The sequence below is a fragment of the Solanum stenotomum genome, chromosome 7 (assembly GCF_019186545.1).
Source record: "Solanum stenotomum isolate F172 chromosome 7, ASM1918654v1, whole genome shotgun sequence".
NCBI lineage: Eukaryota > Viridiplantae > Streptophyta > Magnoliopsida > Solanales > Solanaceae > Solanum > Solanum stenotomum.
In genome coordinates, this window is record NC_064288.1 from 50,737,587 (window position 1) to 50,755,133 (window position 17,547).

A 17,547-nucleotide genomic window follows, 5' to 3' on the forward strand; every position below is an offset into this window, starting at 1 on the left:
TATCTCCTAATGGGAATGTGATTACAAAAATCCGTATTCTATAAATTTATCCTTCTAGAGAATATTTGCGTAATAGCAATTTTTCATCATGACAATAGGTGACAATTTTTCTGAATCTCTCATTCACAAAATATTTTCCTACCTAAGTTATGAAGATGCAGCCAATTCAAGCCTTTTATCTAAAACATGGCTACAAGCATGGTTGACTCAACCTAGTTTGAAGTTCAAAGTTGAGTATGGCAAAGGCAATAATAATAGAAAAATAGTGGACAAAATTATGGAGAGATATAAGGAAGAAAAATATCCTATAGACAAGTTTGAACTTGATATTACGTCTTCTCATTATCATCATGCTCTTGCTTTTCCTCGAATTGATAACTGGCTTGACATTGCTTTGCAGAGTGGTGTAAAAGATGTGGTATGTAAGGTTGATGTTCCTTCATACCCTTTCCCTATTTCCGCATTCTTGGCATCAAAATCTTTAAGAGAATTGGTTCTAACGGGTTGTGATATAATGAGTCTTTCGTTATCTAGTGATCATCAATGGATGAATTGTCGTTCTTTGAGAAAGCTTTCTTTGAGTAATGTTCGTTTAGACCACAACGTGCTTCAAACTCTAGTTAATTGTTGTCCCTTGATTGTTGATTTGATGATTGAGAAGTGTTCTTTATTGACAAAGATTGAGTTGAGGAATCTTCAAAACATCAAGTCGGTAATTTATATTTCATCAACTTGCCAAATCTCGAGTGTTGAAATTCAAACACCAACCCTAGAACACTTGTCAATTTCTAAGAGTATTATTGCACTTGATATTATTGAATGTCAGAATCTAAAATCTTTAAAACTATCACTTATGTCCATATCTCAAGGATTTCTCGATCACCTTATTTCTACATCCCAAAACCTTGAGATCTTGATATTAGATTTCGTTTATGGAGAGTTGCATGAAAGATTTAACATTTGTAAGAGTCAATCCCTAAAGGTTTTGAGGATTGATGGTTGTAAGGACATAAGGGAGATTGATGCTTCGAATTTGGTATCATTTGATTATGTGGGATATGAAATTCCTGAGCTTAAAATTACAAATGTGTCTAATCAATTGAAGAACTCACAAACATATCTTAGTTGTTACAATGATTCAAGTGATGAGGAATGGTTTTGTAAGTTAAGAAAGTTTCTATCAAACTTGACCTCTTGGTCTCAAGTTTCCCTTCATATTGGCAAATGCAATGACATTAACATGAAAGATTTGGGATTGCACCCTAGGGTTACTCAAGTTCTTGTTTTAGATATAGATATGAGATATAATGATGTAAGGACGTGCCCTAATTTTGTGGATGCTTTGCTATGGAGTTGTCATCCCAAGAGACTTAACCTACTCTCTGCGGTTGAAACAATTACATGCTTTATGGACCGTTTAAAGAATTCGAGTCAATTAAAAGAAGTAAAAGCTTTCAAGTTTATTTCGGAAAATGAGCATGTGGAAGTCGATAGAGAAGATTTGGCAATGATGACCCGAACTGAGATAGATCGAATTTTTTTTCTATTAGATTGGTGATGCATGTAGTTAATTTAAATTATTAATTCATCTTTTTTTTAAATTAATTACTTTAACCAATCTATAAGCACATTAGAAGTTAAAGAGTTATGCTCGTTTCAAGTGGTTAATTATTGAAATTATATTCATGATTTGTACTAGTCTTTTTTAACAATGCGAATATTTACTGTAATGATGCTCTTGTTGATTTGTTGCGGAAGTCATGAATCTTGCTACGTGACATTTCTATTTTGCTATGTAATACAAATTTATGGTTAGTTTTGATAGTTTTAAAAAACTTATGGGTATAAATCATATTTCTTAAAAAAATGAAATATGTTTCTCAAATACTATGGTCAAACACATGGTGAAATTTCACCCAAATAATATTTGCCAAAATATTTGGAAATCTATGGTCAAACGCTAACTTAATATTGTACAATTATATATATTGGGATTGTAGCTCATTTACTAAATAACTAAAAACGGTACAAAGTCATATTTTGTACATGTCACTGTGACTATAGCAAGTGAAAATTTTGTATTAAAAGGAAATTAGTTATTTAACCAAAAAAAAAAAGTCATAAACCAAAAATTACACTTATTCAAATTTGTGTATGTTAAATAGTGTATTATCCAAAATGAAAAAGGAAGGGAATTGGTAGTGATATATATATAAAAGTCATAAACCAAAAATTACACTTATTCAAATTTGTGAATTATCCAAAATGAAAGAGGAAGGGGATTGGTAGTGATACATATTTTAATTTTAGTTTTTGTTTCTTAAGAGACAATTAAGGTACTAATAATATAGGTTAATGAAATAAAGTAATTTTGTTCTATGTCTCTTTTCTTTTCTGATTTCGAGGATGAGCTTATTGATCTCAATATCATTTATGAAAAGTCGAATGATTAAACTTCCGACTCAAATAAAGATTTCTCTAACGCTCATAATCTCCAAAAATATTTTTTATCGGTCAAAAATATATATCACACTCAATGCTTCCTCGATCCACTTACCGAGGACAAGTTTTTAGGCTTATGATGAGGGTTTCGGTTAGGGTGGAATATGTTACAGAAGGGGTTCATTTGTGCTAAAATTAATACTTAGTAGGCGTTTGGCCATGCGATATCATATCACGATATGATGTCGTGAGATGAAATCAGCGTTTGGACATGCAATTTTACGCTGATTTCATCTCATGATTTCATATCATGAGAGGTGATATCATATTCTCCAAAAACCATGATATGAAATCACCATGTGATTTCATATCATGATTTGAGATATTTTAATACAATAATTGATCCATGAGTTTATATTTTGTTAAAACAACCCCACATTTATATCTACTAACCCTTTGTTTCATATGTAAATAAAATTAATAATCACATCATTACTTTTTAAAATTTATTATTCTCACCAATATAAAATTTATTATCACTTTAAATTTGGTGAATATAAATGATAAAGTAGAAATTTATTTGGTGAATATAAATGAGAACAAAGGGAGTAATACTTTTTTGATTTTTCATAATAAAAAAAAACGTCTTAATCTTATGACTAAGCATAATATTGATAAAAGACAATTTTCATTGGCGGTGCCGCACTTTCTTAATCTTAGTATTTGCAAAATGTTCGTTCACATGACTGAAGGATATCAAGTCCAATTGATTGAGGACTTAGGAAAATTTGATCAATTAGTTATTAATATTTAGTCAAGTGGACTAGTTATAATTTTTTTGATTAAATTTTATTAGAAGTGTTTTTGACTCAAACTTGTGGTAACTTTTTAAAATTTCGTTATTCAATAATATTTAACTATTGATTTTTCTTGTAAATAGTTAGAAGTTAGTGATGTTTGTTAATTTTTATCTTAGTGCATTTAACTTCTAAGTTAATATTTACTCACTAATGTATGTTTTTTTTCTACTTTATAGGTTATTTGTAAGAGTAGTTGAGAGATATGAACATATCAAGTACAATTTATGTTCAATTTTTTTTAATTAAATTAAAGTTAGATGAAACAATTATTTAACTGAAGAACAAATAACTTTGTAATAATTTATTATGCGATTTTATAATTTTTGTTTATTTGATAAGATTGAATAAACAATTGGGGCTATTTTAATAGTTTTACAACTTATGGGATTTTTATGTTTATGAGAAAATATACAACACAAAAATTCCATATCGCATGTCCAAACAAACCTTCAATTTCATCTCATGATTTCATATCATGATACCATATCGCATGGCCAAACGGGCCCTTAGTATATTTTTTTTAATGTAAGCCTATGGTTATAACTTATATTGATTGATGTTTGTCGACTATCCACTAATTATTTAAAATTGAATTAAGTTGCTCTCTTGCTTTTTTTTTTCCTCCCAAAAAAATAAAATTAAAAAATCTCTTCTGTTTTTTCTTACTTATTCTAGAATATATATACGTATGAAATAATGAAAACAACTTTCAATTGATATACATCATATTCTTGAATATGTAATTTTTTGAGATGGTATAATATGATTTTTAAAAAAAACACGTTTTAAACTACTATTTCTTCTGTTCCAGACTTCCAGTGTGTAGAATATGTTTTTTAAATTAGTTCACAAGAATGACGTATTTTTTATTTTTTATTTACAAACATTTAATGACATTATTAATAATATTTAATATTTTGTCGATATCACTTATTTTTTGACAAAAAAGTCAACAAATGTATATTTTTCTATTTAGAGATTTATTTATTATTAGAATAATTTAAAAATAGAGAAATTATGCGGATAAACAAATATATATTAATTAATTAGTTCGTATAGGCTATTTGCGAAATTTCCTCAAAATATTACAAAATCTTCTTAAATTTTATAAATTTTGTACTCAATCATCAAATTACATAAAAACAAGAAAATAATTATTTTGATGTGTATATATGTGTAGGTCAGGGATGTCCACTTATTTCTGTGGTCCTTTTTTTTTTTAAGATAATAATATAAATAAAAAATAAAGCCTTTGAAAAATCTCATTCTAGAAAAAGTAAAAGTCTATTTAACGAATCTTCTTATCCTTCCCTTTCTCGCATTGGACTATTTTAGCAATCTGCGTATTTGAATAGATTTTGAATTTATGAATTTTAAAAATAAAATTATTAAATTTTAAATAATTTATTTATATATACTACATAAATATTTTGAAAACAAATACAAGATTTCGGTCTCCATTTGGTCAGGAGACCCTACAAATTAGCTTTTATCTTTTCCCAAATATCTATTAGTGCGGTTCTTTTTCACGACCATGAAAATATTGAATTTTGTCAAAGTCGATGAAGGTGATATAATAGGATTTTTAACTTATGAATTTTGAACCATTTTTATTTATTTATTGAATAATAATAATAATAATATTAATAATAATAATGATGATGATAATGATAATATAAATGTGAAGTTTGGAAAAAAAAAAATTGGCCACCAGACATGTAGAACCAACAAATGCATGCTAATGGTACTTTAGGGCTCTAGTAGAGCTTTTCTATTGATTGATGTTTTACCTCTATACTATGACCAATGACCGTGGGTCACCTGTTAATGTCGTTAGTGGTGTCGGCTAATATTTTTGTTATGATCAAGTGATTCGTACAACCTCGTTTGTGCTTTTCTTCTCTTTAATTTGTCTCTTTGTGCACGTCACTGAGTTCTCTCCTTATGTTTCGCAGATGTTCAAAGATCCTATCACCACGTATTTCTTCCTAAGTACGAATTTAGAGGCGAACTAGGATTTGAAGACTTAGGATGCATGCACCAAATATGATTTCTAAGTTAAACTTAAAATAAAATAATGAAATAGTGCTCTAGCTAGGTTTGAACCTTGGTCTCGCGAGTGGTTCCTCTACCTTGTACCAACAACACAAGAACACTCCTATACTCATCATGGGTGCACTGTTAATTATATCCTAGTTTCTGCCAGTTTCTCAGGATAGATATACATATATACAACAAAATTTTTCCCGAAGTTAACAGGTGCACGTGCACCCCCAGTGATAAAGGTGGGTCCACCTCTAAGTACGATTGAATAATCATTTGTATGATTAGTTCAAATATTTAGCTAGTACGTAATAATATTAACTTAGAAAAACGTGATTTTTCTCTTTTAGTTTTTCATTCGTATTGTAAATCGATTAAATTTAAATTTGCGCTTTACAAAACTCATAACTGAAGCTGAGCAGTATTTTCAACATAATTTTTTTCATTTCTCGAGGCTCGAAAAATAGTGACTTATTACATAGTCGTATGTGTATTGTGGAGACTGAATCTTAATCTAACAACTTTTGGGAATACATAATCAAATCAAAGACCTAGTAGTTACCAAATTTCTCAATAGAATGCCCAAGTCGTTTAGTTATTAATTGAAATGAAATTAATTGAGTACATTTATTAGTTGACTGACTTGTAATACTCATATAAAGTAGGAGTACTCTTTTTCTTTCTTTTAATAATAAGTTAATAACGATAGTGATCAGAATATCGATTTGGTAAAATCAAATAATTTTAGGTCTGATTCTATATTTGTATTTTAAAACCTAGTAATTCGTCACTTTCTAAAATTCATAACTCATAAATTTAAAATGTCATCTCCGTCCTTAAGTCTGAACTAACATTGTTTGTCTTTGCTGAAATTGACCTTTAATTGGGTCATGTGAACACTCTCAAGTTTCAATCACAAATTGATTGATCAAAATGAAATATTGAACAAACTGAAAACAACACTTTTTTTTTTCTAATTAATTATTCGAGCAATGCATATACTTATTGTAAATAAAAATGAGAAAAAACGTGTTACATTAAAGGTGAACGATGAGATGTGTTTTCTAATAACTACAACTATAGGTTGGTCCCTTTTTTTTAGACTCAAATATTATAATATTCATGAAGAAATGAATATCAACTCTTTCTTTCACTTGTAGGTTTAAATAACCAAAATTGTGGCTATTTATCATATGTATATTAAATTATTTTGTTTACTTTGTTAATGTATAGTTGCTATCATTAATACCACAAAATTCAAATTGTTATTGACCTTATTGTTGTGGACAAGACTTAAGTTTAGTTTTAACTATTAAGTATCATCAATATGGACATTGCTGAATTCTTCAACTGGTAATAGTGTAATTGTTATACAAAACAAACTAAAGAAATCAGATTCATAATTTTCATTAAGTGAATTAAAAATATAAAGGAGTAAACTCTCAAAAAAAAGAAAAATAAAATTCACCATCATAATAATTTGGTGGATCTAGCGTTGTTTATAACACGAGCATAACATATATGTGAACACCTATAAAATTAATTCCTAAGTAGTATATAGTATGTTTGAACTTATAATTTTACAAATAAAATGAGTATGATCGAGTTTGAGACCGTGGAAAAGGAGAAAAACAAAATATAATACTCTATTTAACTAAAAATAAATAGGAAAATTAGAGCTTTCAATCTTGTACTTATGGCAATCTAAGACATTAACAAAAGTTCAAAAAAGAACTTTCTCCAAATGGGACTTTTGTAAAGGCTTTTTTGTCTCAAAAATTTATAAAGATCCCACAAATAAAATTATGATGACTTTTATTAGGTCAAACCAAACTAATAATAATATGATGACTTCTCTTTATATATGTAATAATAATATCAACTTATATTTAATGTGAATTCATACAAACACTCTTCTTTCATATAACGTAATCTCAAAAAATCATGCAATGGGGTCAAAAACTTAGGTTCGTTTTATCACGAATAATTTTCACTTTTCTTTTAGAATTGTATTTCGGAATATAATTATGTGTCTACATAGAATTATTATACTTTTCTTAATTTAACTTTAAGTTACGTTCTAGAATATACCAAAATTTATGAAGAAAATTTTATTATTCTCAATCATGACGAAGAAATTAAAATTCAATGATGAAGAACTTTATATTTACACTCTACTTTCATATCACGTAATCTCAAAATTCATGAATTTAAACATATATATATGTCATTGTTTGTCATAAATTTTCCACAAATTTTTCTTTAACTTTTAGAAAATTTCCAAGAAGGAAAATAGAAAAAAGGTTAGACGTTTGTGGGCATTGAGTATTGACAGATGGATGCATGGCGGAGCTAGCTATTAGAGAAACGGGATTCAATTGAAATTTCTTTTTATTAAAAAAGTATACTACATAAATATTGGAGAAATTACTAGTTATTTCATTAAGGAGTGTCCCTTGTTGATAAGAAAGAGTGTTCATTTTTCACTTCGTAAAGAATTATATTTATCCACTCAAAAGTTTGTTAGTCCGTTAGTTTGTCCTTCTAAATCGTAATTCTTAGTGTAACAAGACATCATTATGAGCGTTGAAAAATATAATTTTTTTCCATATTAAATGACGGGTAGAGTTTACATACAAAATATATACCCTTGCATCTTCTAGAAAAGATTTCTAAATTATGGACAAAGGGGATTATTAATTGGTGAAACAAAACGTGATATATAGTTGCATGATTTGCTTTAATAACCAGTATTTTTCACTTAAATATACACCATAGTATAAGTTCGTTTCTAAATATATAAAGCTATTAACAAGATTTGCCTCTCCAATAATATGATTAAAAAAACAAAACTGTATCTTATGTGGAGCTTCTTTTGTTTATCTAATATTAAAACATGATTTTAGACTTGTTGAAATATGACTATAACAAACATATAATATCAGTCCAAGACAGCATCATCACTTCGAGATAGAATAAAGTTTATGAATTTTGAAGTTTATAATTATATATTACGTTCCATCCCAGGGAGGTTAGCACTAGGGCCGAATAGCTAACGGTTTGATAAAGTCACAAAACCTAATAGCTTTGAATCGAATTCTATATTTGTAATTTAAGAAATATAATTGACCCGACTTCTGATTCTACCAAAACTGTACTCTTCATGCTAAATCCGCTCTTTAATCTGGCTTGCCAGTTCATGGAAAAGAAAAAGAATCATCATTCATGAAATACTTATATTACTGTTTTATTCTGAACACATCAACAAATGTTGTGCAATCTATACATCTTAATATGATCTTCATGTATACTACAACTTAATATATATGATCATAGCATGAAAAAACAAATAAAATATTTTTTCTTTATTTATCGTGATGGAGAAAACTCAAATGATAAACATCTTTCTAATTCAATCGGTCCAAAAAATAAATCGGATAACTGATGTCCTACCTCCTCCGGAGAAAATCTAACTACATGAGCTGAATGTCTCTCTTTTATTATTGTATTTCTATGTTTATTGTAAAACTCTCTATAAGCTGGTAGTATTTTCTCCGTGATGGATATTTTTAATTCATCGCGGAGATAACTATCACTTACCACACACATTGAATGCTTTCGGTGAGCTTGCTCGAATGATGAATTGAATCTCTTGAAAATTTCCTTCACTTGTTGGGGAGCCATTGATGCGTTTGGTTCTCGCGGGAGAGATTCAATGACGTGGCTCCATCCTAACCGTTCGTAGTTTGACGCGAACTGCTTCACCTTTTCTTCGTGTTTTGATATCCAATTTTCACCTAGCAAGTATTTGAGATTCGATGAACGGACTTTTGAGATGATGTATCGGAGATTGTTGGCTAAGAAGAGGTACGCGAAGGAAACGTCCTTGTAGTGCTTTGCTTTGCCGTCGAGTTTGCAGAGAAGAATGAGAATCAGCCAAGCGAATCGGAGTGAGATTGCCGGTGCCGGAGATTCATCGGTATCGGCTATACCGAAGTATGATTCCGGCAACGAACCTTTGGCCGGAGGAGGAGATTCAGCGAGGATATCGGAGAGGACGTTGCTGTAATCGGCAAGTAGAGTAACGTAATCCATTACATCGACGGTGAGATGGTGGATTCCACCGCCGGCGATAGGTGTTTTTGAGGATTCCTTCTGGAGAACTGTCTCAAACTCAGCTAACGCCGTCCTTATAGACTCGCCAAGCTTGTCGTGTGACGTTAACGCTTGAGATCGGACAACAGATTCTGAATCGGAAGAAAAAATAGCTTCAATTTCCGGCCAGTGTTCAGCGATGGCGGTGTACATATCGAGGAGACGGAACACTTTTTCAGGCGATTTCTTACAATTTTTCGCTACAATTTCCGGGAAGCTAAACAGAATCATGGATCCGTCTTTTGAAATTTCAGTAAAGCATGATTCTCTTATTGAATCGTTGGACAAAAAAACGTGATCGCAGAGAATTCTCTCTCCATTGAACAATATTTTCACAGCTACATCTGCTGCTCGAAGCCAATCCTTAATCTTCAGATCCAAAACTTCCCAATCCATTTTATGAACTTGCGAAGAACTCAATTTCTCAACATCGAGTCTATAAATCGCTTCATCGATAATCGATTTACGTATAACTTTGTAAATCTTCACACACTCCTTCGCATATCCAGAAGAAATCATACACTCAGCAATCAATCTCAAATCCGCCATTGCAACATTCGATACATCCTCTACTTCAGAAATCGACTCACCAGCAACAACAACAATACGATCATCCTCTTCCTCATCTTCAAACTCAGACAAACTCGAACGAGTTGAAGTTCGAGAAGAAACTGTAGTTATTGATTCAGGATCCAAATGAGCTCGATTCATCGATAGAATCTGGTAAAACTCCTTCTGGAGTCTCTTCACAGCAACTTGCATCAACGATTGAGCACGAACAAGCTTATCTGATTTTGAATTTTCCATGGAATGAAAGTGCATCGCCTTCTGTAAATTATACACACACTTGATGAACTCATTAGCTTCTCCTCTACTCTCGTAGAAAAGAGAAGTTACTTTAGCATAGTTAGTAGTGTTAGGGTCCCATTTCATGATCATCGGTTCCGCCATCTCGAGTGTCCGATTCATAACTGAATCGGAAAAACTCGGACGAGATGGCGAAAACGAGAAACGTGAAGGGGAAGAGAATAGTGAAGTAGATGGAGAATTAGGACTATCAGACTTTGATGAACTTTTTGGTGAACAACAAATTTCTCTCATCCCTATTCGCCGCCGCGCCATCGATCGATCGTCAAGGTATGTATGATTTTTTAATTTTTTTTGGAATGAAGAAAGAAGAGTTCAATAGAGATTTTAAATGTTTCAATGGAGACTGAGAGAAGGTATATATAGAAAGAGAAAATAGCAAGCCGTACATTTTGATGATACGGGTAAGTTTCTCATATAGTTATTGTTGATTCCATTCACATACATTATCTCAATTTACGTAACACTCTTTACACATATATTAATAAATTTTAATTTTAATTTTTATTATATTTGACTAAGCATATTTAATCTTTATTTCTAAAAATATACATTTTTGATCCCTTTCCTCGTGAACATTCACAAATTTATCTGTGTATTATGATAGGCTAATACTATTATTTCATGTTTGAGAATAATATACTTCTAGAAATAGTTCAAATATAACGTATTTCTCTTATAAAGGAATCTAAAACACATTTTAATTTGTTGAAGGATAAATATATTGAATCATATATATTACAGAGAACCAAAATCAAAATTCATTCATGACTTATAATACTTAAAAGGATCAAAATGTTATTATCTAATTGATTTTTATTTTTATTTTGAAAACTTCAGGATAATCCGCAAGTTATTACAACTTCGATAGTAATTTTTGTCCTTTGGGTGTGCATTTTGTGCACATTGGGTAAATATCCCACTGTGTAATAACATGCAAATCACACAAGGGATATAAATTGCACTAGGCAAGTCCTATGCGACAGAGTCTACTCACAAGGCATTGATTAATCTTTGAAACTATATTGAATCAAATCAATTCAAAAAAATTAAGAAAAAAAAATCCATATGGGATCAAATTGTTTGGCATTAATTGGGATTTTATTGAATATAATAATAGAAAAGACAAATTGCAGGGGCCTTGGGACTTTGGAGTCCACAATGGACCGCATAGCTGACACGTGTTAGGCATATAGAATTACTGTGAAATAACGGACTCTTAAAGGTCAACATAATTGAATAACTAATTATTTTCTAATAATAACGAGGAAATTTATAAGAAGAACTTAGACCTAAATTCAAACAATTAATACTATATTTATTTTACTAATTTTACGTGCTGCTTTCTTGGAATGTGATTAAAAAAATCACACTCCCACGCTAAATGATCATGTGTCTTGTTTAACAAGTATTTGAATTATTCATATCCCACTTATCCACCTTAAATGTTATTTTATCATATCAGCTTAGTAATGAAATTTAAAATTTTATTAAAAGTGTTTAAAATTAGAGATAGCGATAGAGAAAAGTATACATTAACTATTATTAACTATATATTATATATACAAAATAATATTTAACTTATATACCTAATATATTTTTCTGAAATTTTAAATGAGTTATCTTATTTTTTTAAAAAATAATTTAGGGTAAAGTCAAGTTGTGGGAACGTGAGAATATAATATGATTAGAAACGTAGTTTAGAGGTGGAGTTATTATCTTTTTTCTTTCCGTTTTTAAATAATAATAAAAAAATGTATGTAAAATATTTTTTCATTGAAAAAGTATGAGGCTATTATCCCTTATACTAGACTTGACTTTTTCAATATATTTGATAAAGTGGATGATAGACGTACATCTCGTTAATTGAGATTCAATTTTGTCACATGGTCAATATTTTGATTAAATAATNATATATATATATATATATATATATATATATATATATATATATATATATATATAGGACAATATTTAATTACAAAATATATTCTTTTTATTTTCACATTGTCAGAGAGAAATAAGAATAATATCCCATTGAATTAATGGTTGTGATCATGATGCCATTTATTAAAACATTAAACTCATGCAATAGATGTTCAAAATTCATTTTTTTAACAATTGGAGTATGATTTAATTACTCTACATATTTATCAATGAAGTAATGGAATAAGTTAAGGATTAGAGAAGATAGTTAGTAGATAGTAGAACATTTTTTTGTATAGAATGGTAGAGAGGGTTCTAGTCGGGACATTTGCTATTATGCTTATATTATCTTATGCTTTGATTTTATTATTATTGTTTTTTTCTTTCATTTTGGTTATCTTTGATATTTTTACCGTCTATATTTCTTTCTTCCATATTTTCATTTTAGGTTTTTAGTTTTGTTTTTCTTTTAAATCATTTTCTGGAAAAAAAAATAATAAGTGAAGGATTTAGCAGAAACAGTTTCTCTCTACCTCACAAGAATAAAAATATAGTACACGTATATTTCATTATGTCCCGACTCTATTTCTAAAAATTTACGAAGTATATTGTTACGTTGTTGACGTTGTTATAATATCAATGAAGTAATGGAGTTTTTACCTTTAGGTATATTTAATTAAAATAACCTCTGCAAGCATCGGTTGTAAAAGGATACCCTTAATCTTGATTGATAGGATCTTAATGTAAATATTAAATATCTTAAGAAAAAAAGATAACCTATCACACCAAAACACATGTGTCAAATTTTATGCAATTTTCTATGGATAAGTTATTTTGAGTATTACTCTCTTCAATATTTTATATTAAGAAAGACCGTAATAATAATAATAATAATAATAATAATATGGGAAAAATGTTTGATATACTTCTTAATTTTGTCATTTAGAGTTGATATATCCCTCGTTATAAAAGTGAGTCATATATATATACCCTTATCGTTATACAAATGGGCTCGATTACATATACCCCTACCGTTACAAAAGGAACTCACATATACCCTTAATCTAACGGAAGTGAAAAAAATAGTTTTAAATTTATTTTTTAACTTTAAATTTTAAAAAAATTAATGTTGGGTATATATGATCCTTCTAGCAAAGTTTAAGGTATATTTTATTTTTTTCGTACATAAATAATCTTTTTACTCTGATTATCATTATTTGAGTTTCTTATTCTTTTTTTTCTTTCATTCCTTAGTGTAAAGAAAAAATATTAAAACTAATCTTTTTGCAACTATATTTAATTTAGTTTTTCTATTTGTAAAAAAAAAAAACTGGGACATCTATAATAAAATTTTACAAGAAAACTAGTGAAACATAAATAAATTTGACCATCAAAATAATAAATTTAAATTAGTTGTTGAAAAAAAAGTCAAAAAATACGTGTGAGGAGGATCAAATATCTCATATGGATTATATTTTTTTCAAAAAAAATATTTAAAAATTAAAATTAAAATTAAAATTATTTTTTTTCACTTCCGTTAGAGGAAAATGGTATATGTGTGTCAGTTATATAACAGTAGGAGTATTGGGTATATATGAGTCATTTTCATAACGAGGGATATATCATATCAAAATAGCAAAGTTGAGGGATATATCAGGCTTTTTTCCCTAATAATAATGAGTAATAAATAAGCCTAATTATGTGAATTTGTTAAACATATGATTAGTTACTTTTGATGGAACAGAAAGATTTGTTAATCTTATTTTGTCTTTTAATTCTGAAAAAGGAAAAGTCAATATAACTGACCGTCCCCAGCGTAAGCCAATATCTAAGTCAATACAAAATTATTTGTTCTTTTTTCTTTATTAAGAAGTCATGAACATTGACTAAACTCTGAGAAATGCGGGTTATATTATTAGATCGGTTGGATCAGGTTAAAATTAGGTAATTTAAATAAATGTGTTATTTTTGTTGATTTGGGGGTTTCCATTCAATTGAGGGGTACGAGTGACAAGTTTGTAGATAACGAGGGTAAAAATAACTTTATTTTAACGGTAAGAATAAAATTAATTAATAAATAAAAGTTGAAGGATATTTTTGACTTTTTTCCCTTTATTTTTTAAAGTTTATTTGTAAAATTATACTGAAACTATTATTATTGTAGATATTATCTACATAATTAGATCATTATAAACATAGGCAAATTAAGAGACTTTCATTATAAATTCACGTAAATTAATAGTTTTTGCTCAAATCAAATCATTTAAGTATTAACTTGAAATTGTAGATCCACCCATGATTATAAAATGGTGATAGATAATTTTGTCTGATAAGGATTTGAAGTGGAAAAAAAGATAAATTCTAACTTACTATGAGAAGTTAAATTATACTATGATAATTCAAAAAAAAATAAATTATATTGCTAATCGTAATATATAAAAAATATGAATCTCATAAGAGCGGAGCAATGATTTAAACTTTAGTGTCTCAAATTTTAGGATAGTAAATATGAATTAGTAATTGAATTCAGAATTTAATTATTGTATATATTTAGCTGGCTTCTTAATACGAATTCAAAGTTTAAACTAAAACTATTGAATTCGATCGACTCCAAATGCAACCTTTTAGATTTACCCTTATTTTTCGTATAAAATATATGTATAGTAGCACTTGTGGACAAGAACGGAGAATCAATATTAGGTATAGATTTGAACAAATTTGCTTAAATAACCTTATATCTACACAAAAATATTCACGTATAAATATTTGATCACATTAGTATTTAACATTCTAACACAAATTACGGATTCAATAACAAATTCAATATCATATAGACTTTTAGAGGTTGTTTGGTGTGAGAATGGAATAAACACAGTTATCCTTCTTACATCAATTGTTTTATCTATCTTATTATCAATCATCACAGATCCTGTATTAATGGATTCACGATGATCATCAAAAATTGTAACGGATATATATGATCAATAAAAAATTATCGCTTTAAAGAGGTACATAAGCTAACAAATATTTATCGAATGAATTCTACTAATCCATGATAAAATATTTAATATGATAAAGATTAAATCCGTCAAAAAATTATTTCATGACTTTGGTCATTAAATTTGTGAATTTGGAACATGACATGTCAATTTATGAGTATTATTGGCCATAAATTAGAAGAGACTTTTTTTTTTTTGTTTTAAATAGAGTATTTAGCAGTGCCGGTCAAACAAATAGGTGAAAAAAATGTACTCACTCCAACTTTTTGTAAACAATCTTTTTAAAAGATATTTTCAATAAACCTAAACAACAGTATTTGCTTCGAATTTCTCATAAAAATCAATTTTAAAATTTAAAATTCGAACTCGCCTTTTCAAAATTTGCGCCTACCCTCCAAGCCAAACTTTAGTTAGACTTTTTGGTTTGAAGTATAAGACTCTCAAACGAAACTTAAGAAAAAAATCGTAGTTCAAAGTTTTCTTTTACTAGCAAATGCCAAACTTTCTTTTTGCGCACTATGTTATAGCTACATGATAATACCCAAATCGAGTATCTATGCACTTGCCCCATCGAGTAGTTTTACAATAAGTTGGACTAACAAATGAATAAGCTAACGAGATCATATTTTCAGGAGCTAATTTTTTCACTGTTTCTAAAATTTAAAAAAGAAAAAAAAAACAACACCTAGCATTTTATTATGATCATTTAAAGTATCACAACTCATTTAAAGGGTACCCTACCTATGGAGGAATTCAAGAACAAGTCAGTCAACCATTTAATGTGTTATGTCCCTAACTCAATTAATTCCTACACCACTTGAGGATTGTATATTGAAAACTTCATGTTTTTTTGGCAAAAGTCATTTGATAAGATTTGTTCAATTATTTGGTTTTGAGTTTAGACATTTGAACTTTTCTTGCAAAAGACCTTACCAAGAGGTAAATTGTGCACATGCATTGTGAAATTGTCAACTATTTAATGCAACCATTTAATCATGGGAATCATGAATCATGAATCATGTAATGTACAAGCATTCCAATGCATTGTGCAACACTATAAAGCATGAACAACTCAAAATACTATGTAACCATATTGGACCAACAATCAAAACTCTAGGTAACTTTTCTAAGTCATGCAAGTAAAACAACGATGTCTGAATCACCTTACGCACACCTTGACTATTTCATAACATATATGTTGTCTCCCACTAACACACAAAGGCGCATTATAGACTATGGCTTCAAGTTTGAGATTATACCACATCTCGTTTGATGGAGAAAATGTCATAAATAGTCCCTCAACTATAGGAGTAGGTCTAAAATGATCCCTTAATTACATTTTTGTCTAATTTAGTCCTTCAACTATTCAAAAAATCTTATCAGATTTGGTCCTTTAACTATACATTTATCAATTTTAGTCCCCTAACTATACATTTATCAGTTTTAGTCCTTTAAGTTTTTTTTAAAACTTATCAAGTTTGGTCTTTGTCCATTTTTTATACAAATAATTTAGGTTTATATTATGGAATTCATGTCTTTAGACATTAAATCTTTAAGCCATTTTTTCAGTTGTTTCTCTCTCCCTGGTCCCTGCCACTTTTACTTGAAATTACCCTTATGCAAAGAACCTTAACCTCAACAATTCAATAAAATAAAATTTTGTATGCTTCATTTTATCCTCAATTGAATAAAATTAGGACTTATATCTTCTGTCCTCATTAATTTTATTTTGAATCTTTGAGGTTATTGTTATTTTCACAAGAGTAATTTGAAGTAAAATAGCAGTGATAGAGAAATAACTTTAAAAATAGGTAAAAGATTTAATTTCACAAAGAGTTCCATTAATATAAACCTAAGCTATTTGTATAAAAAAATGGACAAAGACTAAACTTGATAAGTTTTTGAATACATAAAAGACTACAATTGTTAAGTCTATAGTTAAGGGACCAAAGGTGATAAGTTTTTGAATACTTAAAGGACTAAAATCGGTAAGTATATAGTTAAGGGACCAAAGTCGATAAATTTTTGAATAGTTAAAGGACAAAATCCAACAAAAGTATAGTTAAAGGACCATTTTAGACTTACTTCTATAGTTAATGGACTATTTATGAGATTTTTTCTCGTTTGATGTACTAGGTCTAAAATCTATATAATTTTATTTTTTATTTGGTATTATTTGAAAACACATACAAGGTGATGGTAATGAGTAACATCGAAGGTTAAACTGATGAGAAGAAATCACCTAGTGTTAGTTG

General features: G+C 28.8%; 2 protein-coding genes across 2 annotated transcripts; one reads left to right on the forward strand and one right to left on the reverse strand.

Moving 5' to 3' along the window:
- The first annotated feature begins 88 nt into the window (after positions 1–88).
- Positions 89–1,558, forward strand: LOC125869597 (uncharacterized). The gene has a single exon (XM_049550069.1). It carries the CDS (start codon positions 89–91, stop codon positions 1,556–1,558), a length of 1,470 nt encoding a protein of 489 aa, XP_049406026.1.
- A 7,042-nt stretch (positions 1,559–8,600) lies between these two features.
- LOC125870879 (exocyst complex component EXO70H1-like) lies at positions 8,601–10,626 on the reverse strand. The gene has a single exon (XM_049551428.1). The coding sequence runs from the start codon at positions 10,620–10,622 to the stop codon at positions 8,715–8,717; it is 1,908 nt and encodes a 635-aa protein (XP_049407385.1). The 5' UTR covers positions 10,623–10,626; the 3' UTR covers positions 8,601–8,714.
- Positions 10,627–17,547: the final 6,921 nt, after the last annotated feature.

Bases quoted from the DNA above. Each gene is read 5' to 3' on its own strand.
- LOC125870879 (XM_049551428.1), bottom strand. From the start codon at position 10,622: ATGGCGCGGCGGCGAATAGGGATGAGAGAAATTTGTTGTTCACCAAAA.
- LOC125869597 (XM_049550069.1), top strand. From the start codon at position 89: ATGACAATAGGTGACAATTTTTCTGAATCTCTCATTCACAAAATATTT.